Genomic DNA, 13,414 nt, shown 5'->3' with positions numbered 1-13,414 from the left:
CTCTGTCCCCACCCAGGCTGTGGAGTTGGGGGCGGGGCGTCCTGTTGACCTGCCCACACCTGCCCCTCCGGGCACCTGAGTGTCTGCTCATGGGCAAAGGGAGCCCGCAAGCCGGTGCACAAGGCCCGGACCGCAGGCCAGTTTCCTGCACGCCGCCATCTCACGTAAAGGCAAGCGGTAAGGGATTCCTGGAAATTAGTACGCAGATAATTTCTTAAAAATAGCTTTAATGCGTGTTAGTGAAAGTCACCACAGACCAATGTTAGAAAAGTCATTAAACAGTACCTCTTACCCTCTGCTTCGACAAACCAGTCTACAGACCTACTTTTTTCTAACGTAAAGTACAGCCGGAATGCTGAGTCCAGCGTTTTCTACAGAAGTCAAACATTTGGAAGCAGAAATGAGGACTGGCAAGGGCACCCGAGCGCGCTGTCTCCGACCACCTGGGAACCAGCCTCCGTACCGTTTTTGAAGACTCTTCCGATCCCGCTGACCCCCTGGTAGCGGCTGCCCCGGTCCCCCTCCATGTACGGGAACACTCGCGCCTGATGCGTCCAGTAATAATCTTTAGACCCAAAGAAAAACACAGGGAATTCTCCAATCTCGTGCTTCATTTTCTGAATATTTGGGGGAACATTTTTGGGATGGCAAACTTCTGCCGGCCACCATCTATTATAAATATTAAAAACAGGATTCACAGACTCTTCAGAGAGAGTGACAGTAATTTCAATGCGTTAAGTTCTGTAAAGTAAAAGAAGACATTTGAACAAGGAAAGAGGGGCAGGCGCCTCCTCCCACACCTGTAGTTCCCCAGCTTCACCCAGATGATGTCCTGGAAGTGCAGCTTCTTCCCGGCCCTGCAGTCGTTGCAGAACCAGCTGCCGTCGGGCATCTCGATGTTCAGGCAGTCGGGGTGGAAGGCCGCCGGGCAGGACTCGCAGCACAGCAGGCTTCCCCCTGCACAGAGGGCGCCGTTTAGCCGCCCCTCCCCCCCCCGCCCGGCTCAGCCCCGCGGCCTTCCCAGTCTACAGCTCTTACCCTCTGACCCTCAGACAGTAGCTTAAAGAGTCACCTGCACGTTAACACAAAGCACGTTTTGTTTTCACCACTAACGATGTCCCACAAGCCTGTGAAACGGTCACAGTTAACTCAGAGCTCCCACGTATGCGACTCTACATGTGCAAGCACGGGGCGGCGGCAGGAGGGTGGAGAGCCAAGGCCCGAAAGGCGCTGCAGCCGGGCCCACCCTCGGCCCTGGGAGCCAGGAGGAGCAGCGCCCCGACCGTCCAGATGGACCCGATGGGAGCGCAGGGCCGGCCGCAGGGGGCTCCTCACCTTTGGAGCACACGAAGCACCAGCTCACGTTGACATGGGCGTGATGCCTCTTGCCCTTCCGGGCAGTGAAGTGGTTCGTGCAGATGACGCTGTTGGACGCGATCACCGAGCATCCCGCCGCCAGACACGCGTCCCCACCATGGTAGGCGACCGGGCATCGGACACACCGCATCATTTTACCTGGAGAAGGGGAGACACCCCAGAGCCCAAGGCACTGAGCAGAGCACCCCAAGGAACCAAGCCTCCACAGGTGTGCAGGGCTGCTGCGGAAATACACTGGAAGCAGTTGATGAACAAAATAACTAGAGTGGGAGGGTAAGGATATTTATTAGACGTCATGAAAACACATTTCCTTAAGGCGACGGTGCTTCTAAACGATGTCAGAAAACCGTTAGGCATTTAAAACGCTGTTTTCTAAAATGAGGTCAACCAGGGTTTCTCGGGGGCCCGCGGGGCCGTCCTGTGCATGGGACGGTGTTTAGCAGCACCCCGGCCTCTACCCGCTGGGCGCCAGCAGATACCCCGCAGCATCTCCAGACACGGCCGTGTGTCCCCTGGAGGGCCGGCTGAGAACCGCTGGCGTCAGGAAGCAGAGGTAACCCGCCACCCCCAATCCCACAGACCTAACGTGACAATAACGTAGACGTGACTGGATTTTAAAATATTTTTCTCGCACGTGAAGGACCATTAAAGCCAGAACAAACAGAATCCATCAAAATGGCTCAAAGGCCTCCCGCTCCTAAAGCCAGGGATCTTTAAGACAACACTTAGGGCAGGAAGGAAGGAGACTATCAAGAAAGACCCTAACCCCACCCCGTGCGGAGTCAGTGACAGGAGAGCCACCAACCGTTCCTCCAAATCCACATCCGGGGGGACAAGCCTGACAGCCCCTGCCTGCCCTCTACGCGCCTAGGACCGTGTCAAACCGGCACGGAGGCTCTCGCTCGTGTCTGTACCTTTCGACGGCCTTGGGTTCGAGGGGTTGGAAGCATGGCAGCTCAGGCAGCTGTGCAGAGGGCAGCGGAAGCCCCGGCTCTCGAACACCGTCAGCGGGAACTTGCGCACGCAGGCCTCGTGGTAGAACTTCCCACACTGTGACACGACGCAGCGCTTGACGTCGGTCTTGCTCTCCTTACACACGAAACACGAGTGAATCCCTGACGGGGTCGGAGGGGCGGAGAGAGGGGCACAGAACAGGACCTGAGCTGCAGCTCCTCGTGGCTGGAGCACCCGCTCCTCCTTCAACCCCGCCGGGATCTGAGCCCCGGCTCTGCCGCAGGGACAGGCTCGTCTGACCAGGCGGCCCAGGCGGGGCGCGTCCTCAAACGAGCGAGGAGCTCTGGGGAAGGGGCTCCTCCCAAGAAAGGCTCCCACCCTCCCTCCGAGGGCAGCAGACCAACTGCAGAGGTGCCCCACGGCCGGCCCCGGGGGCTCCCGGGAAGGCTCCGGGTGTCCTCCCGACACGGCACCAGGTGTGAAGAGTCCGGCCAGGGGACGGGAGGTGGACAGTGACCTCAGCCGAGAGCCGGAGCACACGGCGGGGCGGGGCGGGGCACGGAGGGGCGGGGCGGGGCGGGGCACGGAGAGACGGGGCGGGGCGGGGCGGGGCGGGGCGGGGCAGGACGTACCTGAGGTGCACTCGCTGCACGTGAACCTCCCCTCCGGCCTCCGGGAGAGGCCCAGGCAGGCCAGGTGGAAGGCGCCGCAGCAGGGGCCCTCGCACAGCACCAGGCTGCCTGGCTTCTCGCACAGCTGCAGGCGACAGGGGCGCGAGACCAGGTGTGAGAAACAAAACTCCACACGATCCCCCGACCCCCAGGGCTCTGGGGCCCCGGCTGAGGGGTGGGAGGAGGGCCGACGAGGCCGGGCTCCCCGACCGGCTGCTCAGAGGCCGCCCGCCCCTCACCTGACACACGTGCTCCTTCTTGGCGGTCACTCCTCGTTCAGACCTTTTAGACGAGACGGACACTTCGGTCTGGGTTTCGTCCGCACTCTCGTCTGGGGACTCCGGGGGCTCGTCTCCGGGGCCATCCGAGACCTGGGAGGAAAGAGGCGGACGACAGTTCACAGTGGCCGCCAGCAGCCCCGCCAGCTCCCCTCACACGCGGCCACCACTGGTGTCCGTGACAACACACTTGCCGATAAGCTGTGTACAAATTCGGAAACGGGCTCCAACCCGCTTGATTTTTGGTACACAATGTGCGCAAGGGGCACAGGCTTAACAGCCTCTCCCCATTCCTTAAAAGTGAAGTAACTTTTATGAAAACCCAATTTGGTCTAGTAGGTGACCTAAGACGGGCTTGGGGACCCAGAATCTTGGCTTTTCTTACCCGATCTGCTAAAGGTTCAACTACCTTAAGGGAAGGGAAACAAGTTAACCTCCAACATGCTTTTGTGTCAAGTGCAGGCCTTGGTGGCGCGATCGTGTCACTCCGACCGTGGTCAGACGGTCGGCGACCCGGGACGCGCGTGCTCACCGAGGTCAGGAGCCGGTCTTCCAGACTCATCGCACCCGTAACTGACCGCCCGCCCGTTCGCCTCCCCCCACGGGGACAGGTGGGGAGGGGGCACACGCTGCCGCCTGTGCCCACGGCAGTCCGCGCGACAGGCGGAGAGACGGGGACTCGGAGCAAATGCGGTGACTCACGGGCCGTGTTCCGTCCGTCTCGCCTTCATTTACCAGCGATGAGTGAGGCCGGGCTACAGCCTCCCCTCATCACTGTACACGGCTTTTTCCCTCACTTGACCAGCAATAGCAAATCTTTAAATAGAAATCAATAAATCTTTAGTCAGAAAACTTTCTCATATATAAAATTCAGGTTTGTTTAAAGCCTAAAAACACATTTGGTATTTATCTGATGTTTATCAAATAAATGTTGAAAACTGAATTTTTCAACAGAGCAAACGTATAAGCTGCATTTCCTGCACACCTCAGTAATCACAGCAACCAGTAAGTATGATCTAGGCTTGCTGGTTGCCGGTGAACACAAAGCTAGAAATGGAATCGGGCCACACTGTTTTTTTAAAAAAAAAAAACACCAAAAACAAAAGGAACCCCAGCAGGCCATTGACCCAATTCCGTAGCCTCAGCAGTGAAATGTTCCCAGATTTACCTCCCTGAAATTACGGGGAGCAGCAGAAGGAAAAGCCCTGATAAAACAAAGGGGTTTTTGCTGACTCGGAACCTGGTGTTGAAGTGGGCTGACTTTTTCGAGGGCTGTGTTGGCTGACTTGGCACCGGTGGCAGGGTGACGGGTGTGTGGGCCACCACGCCAGCCTGGGTGCTCTCCTAGGCTTGACAGCGTGAACAGCACTACAGCACAGGCCTCAGCCCGCTGCCGCGAGGCTGCCCAGTGCAGCCCTCCCCTACGGCTCACCTCCTAACCCTCCACACTGACACCCCAAAGAAGGCCGTAAACTGGAAGAATGCTCTGAGTTCAAACCCCAATTCAACGTGTCCGTCAGATGCAGGGTCACAGATGGGGGCGAGCACCCGAGGCGAGTCTGTAGCAGGTGCTGGGGCAGCCGGGCACTGGGAAGGGCAGCAGCCCCGCTGGCCCTGATCCCACTAGGCCGCCTGAGAACCGAGGCCCAAAGAAAGGGCCTTCACGTGGGCTCCAGGGAAGAGCCCGGTGCCCGACCCACCAACCCAGGTTCTTCCCTCAACGTGGCTGCAACAAATTTAAAAGCTAAAAAAAAAAAAAGAAAAAGAAAAAAGAAAAAAAAAAAGGAAAAAAGAGAAAGAAAAAATGCACGGAGAGAAAGACAGAAAACACAGACCAGTCCTGGGTCAAAGGAAGGAACAGCACCTTTTATTTAAGATTTACAGAAAAAGTGAGCACGTTTCCACTTGGAGATATTTCCTAAATTAACAAAGTCTGGTTTGAGGAAATAAACACTGAATACATATTTTGAATGGAAGTATAAATGTTCACGACACACACGAGGCGCATGTCCTGATGGGTCTAAGATACACACACAGCATCAGACCTTACAACAGCACAGTCCGTGACGGGCGCGGGAGGGTCCAGCTTCCATCCCACCGCACCCCTTCCCCGCGACTCAGCGGACCCCTAGCACGCGGCCGGCCGGGGGTCTGAGGGCAGAGCGGGCGGGCACCTGGCTCCGGCTGCAGGCTCCACCTCCACGTGCACCAGGGGCCGGTACTTACTCGGAGATGCGTTTGTGAAAGCGACACATTCACCTGCACGGTCCCAACACAGTCCCAAATCTCAGGCTACGACCTCTACGGTCTATTCCATATCCAATAGGATGCATTCGGAAAGAGAAAAACGCAGTGACTGAGTGGACGGACGTGGACTGCGGGCACTTCCCGCCGCGCCCGAATCCACCAGAGCCATGCCTGCGGCTGCTCGACCAGCAGCTTAGCTCCTGACTTTCCAGTTTCCTCCAGTCTGAAAATACTCTACTCTACTCAGTATGTGACAGCACGGAACTGCCCGTTTGCCTCAGAAATACATTCCTCTACGGGCAGAGAATGCGGTCTCCGTGATCATTACAGGGATTTTTCAGGATGATCATTAACGAACATAATGTAACCTAGTGAACACATTTAAACCGACTTCGAGAAGCGACTCGTGCGCATCCCAGGCAGGTCCCTCCCTGCCGGGGCTGGAGAGCAGTCCCCTACGCCTCGGACAGAGTTACAGTGAGGTTCAAATCTTTTAACAAAACACATCCCTTCACAAGTTGAACACTACATCATTTTTAAAATACAATTACAGACCTTGAACAACAGATATTTCTATAAACCAACATTACTTTTATGTTTAAGTTACGCTTTTGTAAAGGAAGAAACAGATAACTAGAAGTGTGTTCACATAGGATTTTGGATTGACAAATGATACGAATCCTGTGCCCAGGAGATTTAATGAGCTTAAAGTCAAAAGACTAATCTCAAACAGGTCTTCCAAGTTAATATCACAGTGAAATATTAGGGTGGGATTAAAGTAATTTGTAAATTAGTCATTCATCACCTGAAATACTACAATTCAAACAAAAGTTATTGAACTTGCATTAAAGCAACCCCTCTAGATGACACGGCTCGACCCTTCCCAGCTGCCCCTAAAGTCCAGGTCTGAGTCATGGGAGCACACCCTGGCACTATCCTCACACCCACCTCCTAACCAGGCAGCTCCTGTGAGAACCGACAGCCCCAGGAGGTGACAGTGAGAACCACGCGGTGACCAGGCAGGCCGTGGGGCTGCTGTTCCAGACGCAAGGCCAGCCCTCGTCACAGATAAAATGAGTCTCTAAAATGTCCTGTCAACCCAACATTGTCCCAACTGTGTCCCCAGCGGGGGCTGTCCCACAGAGAGTGGGCTAGAGGGGGAGCTGGGGAGGGGCCAGCGCTGAGCGACCCACCCCACCCCCACTGATGGGCCGGGATGCCCTCCCCAGCCTCAGCCGTTTCTGGAAGGTGCAGTATGCCCCAGACGGTTAGCACATGCTTCGAAACACATGCCAAAGAGTCTATGCAAAACCCCAACACCTACATTCAGGCCAGAAAACACTGTAGCCATGGATCTACCAGGTCACCAGGCAGCTACAAAGGCATCTCACAAGATGAGGCCTGTCTGGTTCCTGAACAGACACTGAGCAGGCGGGAGGGCCCCCCAGGGTGTCCTCGCTGGTGGAAATGCCCAAAGTGAGTGGCCCCTGACCCTGGCAGTACAAGCAACAAGATGGAGGGATGCAAGGCATGTGTTTGTTACCTGCAAAGGACACCCAACTTCCCATCACTGCCAAGCAAATCACCACTAATTTCTAATATTCTAGGTAAAACAGCAAGAACAGTACTTAAAAGGATGAAACTCCATTTCACTGACCAAAAATCCTAAAATATACAGGAGTCAGCATATTTCTTAAAAAAAAAAAAAAAGGAAAGCCAATCATAGATTTGAGAGCATTTTGAGAAACCTTTTCTAATAAGATAGTGATATTTCGGTTCTTTCAGCAGAAGACTGTAATTTAGATTCATAATCTAAAAGATAAAACTGAGTCCTCAACAACTACTACTTCTGTTCACAGGTTTCTAAAAGCCGAGGTGGTGAAGCTATTGATTTTAAAGCAGAAATGCTAGTTCCACACTAAGTCAAGGCCGCTCTCACACGTCCACATACAAACGACCAGCTGTGACCAGAACAACCTTCAACGTGAACTAACACCTGAAAGGAGCAGAGGAGCTTCAGAAAGGAGCTGAGTCAGAAACAACCAAATGGAAAAGGGATCGGGCACACTTGCCGAAGTCACAGTGACTGTCCTCCCCAGCTCCCCTTTCAGACAGGAGTCCCTCCTGGGCCGGGGCTGGGGGGGTGCCTTCTTGCCCACCTGGGGCCGCACGAGGCCTCGCCCAAGCCAGCCAAGAGTCACCCTCCAGGCAAGCACTGCTCCTTCTACTGGACTCATCAAATGGACAGAGGACGCTCCTTTATATAAAACACTTACACTGCTACTGAAATGATGAACAAAATCTCAGCTCTTCATCTGCCACAGTGGGCCCAACGTCCAGGCTTTTGGTGGGGAACCCTAATTTTAAGCCCACACCTGGGCACCTTTTATGTTTTCGGAAGTGGATGCTAATTTACAGTCTGGCTTTTCGTTAGAACATTTCTAAGACAGACTCGATAGGTATGAGAGTCACCCCCAGTCTGGCCACGCTCACACAACCCAGACCTAACCCTGGGGGAGCAGACCAGGGCCCAGGAGACCGAGAGGGGCGGCAAACCTCGCCTTTCCGCTGTCCTCTGCTCCGGTGTATTCAGCTGCTCCCGTCCCCTACCACGGCAACCTCTTGAAATGGCCAACCCCCCCCCCGCCCCCGCCGTCCCACTCCCCGGCCCTGAGCACTCCACTTGAAACGTTCCTGTGGTTCTGCGTGGACTTCCCATGAAAACCACGGCATCAAGCACAGCTAACGCTGGGACGGGGACCTCACAGAGACCACCCGGGAGCAGGCCAACCCTCCCACACTCACACACGGCAAAAAGCCACCCTTTTGCCTTACGTTTCTGAAACTCTGCTTCCTTGTGAAACTTCGCTTAGGTTCCTTGTCGGTTTTCAGGAATAGCCTCTTTAAAATGGCGAGGTTCCTTTCAGCTGGGAGGTATCGTGTGCGAGATGCTCGACAGGGCTGGGAGGCAGCCACCTAGTCCCCCACAGCTGAAGACTCTGGGGAAGGTGCACAAGGAGACAGGAGTCCGGGGCGGCAGTGGGAGCAGCTCTACCCAACACGGCACGGGCCCAGGGGGGCCGCTCCGGTACCGCGGGCTACCTTCATCTCTGGAACAGCTACCGTCTCAGCTTCTGTACACTCAGACTAGTGTCCGCCTGTGGCCTCCCGTTTTGTTCCAGAGGCCCTCCTCGCAGCCACCTCCCCACCAGGCCCAAGCGTGGCACGTGGAAGGAGCGGTCACGGCAGTGACTCTGTGCATGGTACAGCCAGTCACCTCAACAACTGTCAGCTCAAATGACCAAAGACCAGGGTGAATCAGCGTTACTTTGACCTTAGGAAATGAAGACATTCGGCGCTAAACAGCAGCGTAATGAATCTGTGCTCCTGCAGACGAACTACTGCCTGACCCTGAGCAGGAGCCCCTTCCACTCCCCTCCTTCCGGAAGCTGTGGGCAGGCCCTCTCGGGAACTCTGCCCCCCACCAGCGCTCCTCAGCCAGACCACAACAATGCTGACTACATCTGCCTCCGCCTGCTGGGCACCTTCCCGCCTGCCTTGGGATGAGCTCCCCGCCAACCAGCGCTGAGACACACTGCGTCGCCCCCCCCCCCGCACTCACCCCTATTTACTCAGCTGAGGCTAAGTCTACGCCGCTCCTGTGGACACAGCATCGAGTCATCCCCATCAAAAAGGAAGGCGCCCCTTTCTCTGCTGGCTCCTAACCCACCCATCACGTGTCGGTCGCTGGCTGGCTACCAACTCAAAATCCATCATGCCATAATTTCAAACAAGTCTCTTAATCCTGACTGTCAAAGGCCTTCCAGGCTCGAGTCTTTACTTTGGGTAATGGCTTCTTGAACTAGGGTCATTTTTACACCACCGTTCTTCCACATTTTAAAATTTAGTGACTGGTTCTCTGAGAACCCTCATCAGTCCCGAGCTCCTCCACGTCCCTTAGGGACAGCGTGACTGAGGCCGTCCTGGAGGCCCCGTGTCCACGGAGTCTGAGCAGAGTCGCGCCCCCAGCCACCGTCCAGTACCCGGAAGCACCAGTCAAGCCCGGGGTGTGCCGCTTCTAGGGTTACTTTATCCCCACGCGCACAGTGCAGTCAAGAGGATTGCTTTTCATGCCGAAGCAAAATTTATACTTTTGGATAAAAATGGAATGATGGTGATTTTATTATTTTTATTGTTATAACCATTATTGTCACAATAGCGAACCACTAAGTCCTTGCAAGGCGCCAGGCACCCCAAGTGTTTTACATGCGTTACACTACTTAATGGTTTAGAACACAAGTATTAGTGAGAAACTCTCATTAAAGGAAAAACACACCTGAAGAGTCCACTCGGAATGAACCGAGTGCTACCGGCCTGGTAACGTGAAGAGCCCTCCCGCCTCTATGACCTGAAGGGCACGGAGGCCTTTCCTCACCATGCAAACATGCGGACACCCTGGGGCACACCAGGTGGTCACCCAAGATTGAGACATTTAATATAATGGCTCATGTTCTACAAAAGCAACCAATGAAGAGGTTGGTGTAAATAACCTGATTATAGGACCCCCCCCAGATAAGGGTTATTGAATCAAAAGAGTTAAATGGTTCACAATGATACTGTAAATGACATTTTTTTCCTACAAATTTACTATAGCTAGTGTCATAGTAAAACTGTTTAGTAAAAAAAGACAGAATCAAAAGTCTTCCTGCCTTTTATGTTGGAAATTAGGTCACTATCTACAGGATTGAATACATTCCATTAGCAATGAGAACAGTCAACGAGGACTCTTTTTAATGTGTGCTGTTTGTTCATTTTTGAAGGTACAGGTGCTGACATTTTTTTCAATAAAAATTCAGTTAAGTTATGAACTAGAGGAGAAAAACGACCTCTAACAGGATGAACCTCTTCAGTGTGCTGTCCTTGTCACACGCCCAGGACAGCCCCTGATCGAGGGCATCCTTTCAACTTGAAATCTACATTGACCACTGGAATATGAATGTGTTTCTGTTATGAGATGAATGTGATTGGTTAAATGGCCTTGATTAGGTATCTTACCTTGGTCTTAAAATTTGTTATCTGTTTTCTTCATTGTATGTGTTATTAATACCAGTAAAAACAGATTATCACACATCTTCCATAACTGATTGTGAAAGGAATGCCACTGAGTGTGCACGATGACACGCCGCCTGCAGCAGACATCTTGGAAAATTACATCATTTTAAGTGCAGTACAGAGCAGCTGAGTTCAAATCCAACTTGGCTGGTGTGGGCTCCCATAAAAGCTGTTACCAGTAAAGGCGAAAAAAATAAGAATTTGCTCTACTAAGGGAATAAGAAATGAAATTACAAAACACTTAAATCACATTAATTACTTCCCAGGCCTTTGTCATGCAAGTGTGTGATTTTAATCTGTCCTCCTCATTAGGGGATGCAGTACTACTATGGAATAACTACTCTAATGTAAGGTTTTATTGATCACATATACCTTGTGTGAGAGGAATTTAGACCACAACATGACCTAAAATGTCTTGAAACACCAACCCTATGAAAATTCCTTATTTTAATCAATGGTGTTGAAAGGAGAGAATATAAACATGCAAAGGGCATGTGACTCACCCCGAATAAGGGGCCAGTCTGAACCCTGCACACAGCAGCCCCATGGTCGCCCAGTGCCCACCAGAACCGGACCTAGCGGCTTCTAGAATGTTTCTTTACAACACTGCGCTCTGCCTCTCGTGCTAAAGGGCACTGAGCCTGGCAGAGGTCGTAAATGTGCACTGTAGCTCAGTAGTGTTAACACAGAGACAGACAAGCCTTCTTGTTCACCTAAAGCGCTTTTAATAAAAATGAACTCTAAGGTGAGATTTATATAAACTGCACAAAAGTGGCCTGATAGAAAAAGCCTAGTAACTTAAATGTTTTATGTAAGGAACAGAATGCACACTATAGACTCTATGTACCACCTTCAAGATGCAAAATGGTGTATGATTTTAATGTATTTAGTATAAATGTATTTAATAATCTACTTCTGAAGTTCTAAAGAATTAAAAATCAATTAAGCCTAAGGATTGTAAAATGCTTCATCTAAGTCTTCCCAAGTTCAGAACAAATGTCTAAGCCAGGAAGATGAAACTCATCCTGGTCAAAACCAATGTCAGACCGTCAGGTGTGTCTGACAAACATGTCTCACCCTCTAGCCGCCAGCCTGGCCCCGCGGTGAGCTGCTCTAGATCCACGCCTCTAACCCACACGACTCACGACCAGGAACAACAGACAAGATCCCAGCGGCCTCAGTGTTTTTCTTTTGATGGTATCTGACAGCAGTGGAAGTAAAAACTCCACCAAATACGTGGGCCAAAATATGATGCCAGAAAAACTCATTAAAAAGTGTTTTAAACAAACTGCCTTGAGTGACAGGGTCTGTGGAACTGAAGCTTTTAGTATTCCTCTTTAGAACTGCAGACCACCTTTTATTTAACTTTTTAGGATACTAATCTGAACTTGGACAAGAAAACTAGGAAAAACGTTTTGTATAGAATTTGCCTTTTCATGTCTCAGTAAGCTCCCAGGAGCTCAGCGAATTCTTCCTGTGTTGTCTTGACCGTGCCCAAATGTAAGAAATGTTCAGTTACCTACACCCACTAAGACTGGCCGAGAGCGCCACCCCACACCGCCCCGAGGCCCCTGCACGCCTGCGAGAGCAGAAGCCCACCCCCGAAGGCCCGGCCCCCTCTAATGGGCATAAGCAGCTGATGCTGAGAGAGCAGGGGACACCCCGTCCCCACCATGGACCACAGTGGAGACCACATCAGAAGTGCCGCCTTCTGACCCACTCCCTGCCTCACTACCCTGTTCCGAAAAAGCCCAAGGTGAGCATCTCTTCACAGATAGTCTAAAAACAGGACTCACGTCTACAATGAGAAGAAGAATCACAGGGAACAAAATAACAAGAAATTAAGACTCGACAACAAGCTCCTTGGGTAGTCTCTACAGCTGGGAATCCCAGACTCCCTCTGGACAAAAAAGGGCCATACCTACATTCTGAGGCTGCTTTTCATTTTGTTTTTATTAACGGCAAAGACTTCAGATTTGATGATGCTCTAGATGTCATGATACAGTGAAGTGTGAGAGCCTCAAACAGCTACAATTTCACTAGCGGATACTTTCCGAGTCCAGAAAAGAGAAGTCACATTACCACGGCAGTCCTGACTCACCTCGACACTCAGGGACCTAAAAACATGCCAGAATTTAAAGGACCAAAGCTGTGGACCCAAAGTCACGGAAGGCACAAGGCACGTGCACAGCGTGTGGGCCCCGCCATCCCGCTGCGTGAGCACACCAGCCCCGCGGGCAGCCCCGCTCACGCTGTCAGGTTAGGACCGGGTGAAAAATCACAGAACCAACATCTTGAAGACAGATTTCAAGCACAATTAAAAGCATCAATACTGAAGTACAGCCACGTACATTTACGCATACACCGTGTGTGTGTGTATTTCTCTCTGAAACAGACACGGCTCAGAGCACCTAACCTCCCTGCGTCTGTGGAGAACACCCGTGTCGCGCTGATTAAGCCTGCCCTTTATCACACTTCAGTGTGGGGAGCTAAGCGGCCTCTGTGTGCGTGCGTGGTGGTCACTATTATTATGAGTTTACCTCGTTCTCAGTTAAGGATGCGGAAGGAGAGGAGCTTTTGCTGAAGGCGAGCGACGCAGACGCCGCTGCGGGGGCCCGGTGCCGCTTCTTCAGGGGTTTGCAGGCGTCAGACAGATGTTTTGTGGCTGTAAGATAATTTTGGTTTATAAAGTAAAGTTTGAAACCTTAAACCCTCAATCTCTTTCCTGCTTTAAAAGTAGCCCGCTAATAAATGAAGTTTCTGAAGATGGATTTT

At 52.2% G+C, this 13,414-nt stretch overlaps 1 protein-coding gene across 5 annotated transcripts in view; it reads right to left on the bottom strand.

Annotated features, from left to right (window-relative positions):
* Window positions 1–13,414, bottom strand: part of NSD2 (nuclear receptor binding SET domain protein 2) — a 76,586-nt gene that overhangs the window by 14,391 nt on the left and 48,781 nt on the right. For 4 of the 5 annotated variants that reach the window (XM_033856517.2, XM_033856516.2, XM_073804753.1 and 1 more), the window contains exons 9-15: window positions 13,180–13,304; window positions 3,242–3,373; window positions 2,964–3,087; window positions 2,292–2,492; window positions 1,336–1,515; window positions 801–957; window positions 464–669 (exon numbers count right to left, since the gene is read on the bottom strand). In XM_033856517.2, the coding sequence (XP_033712408.1) occupies window positions 464–669; window positions 801–957; window positions 1,336–1,515; window positions 2,292–2,492; window positions 2,964–3,087; window positions 3,242–3,373; window positions 13,180–13,304 (1,125 nt within the window). Of the gene's footprint in view, window positions 1–463; window positions 670–800; window positions 958–1,335; window positions 1,516–2,291; window positions 2,493–2,963; window positions 3,088–3,241; window positions 3,374–5,125; window positions 10,809–13,179; window positions 13,305–13,414 lie in introns of those variants that run through there. The other variant, XM_033856521.2, reaches the window with a different exon arrangement.

Source organism: Tursiops truncatus, chromosome 5 (genome assembly GCF_011762595.2).
Source record: "Tursiops truncatus isolate mTurTru1 chromosome 5, mTurTru1.mat.Y, whole genome shotgun sequence".
Lineage (NCBI taxonomy): Eukaryota > Metazoa > Chordata > Mammalia > Artiodactyla > Delphinidae > Tursiops > Tursiops truncatus.
The sequence above is the reverse complement of the archived record's forward strand: the minus strand, read 5'-3'. Positions and strand labels throughout refer to the sequence as shown.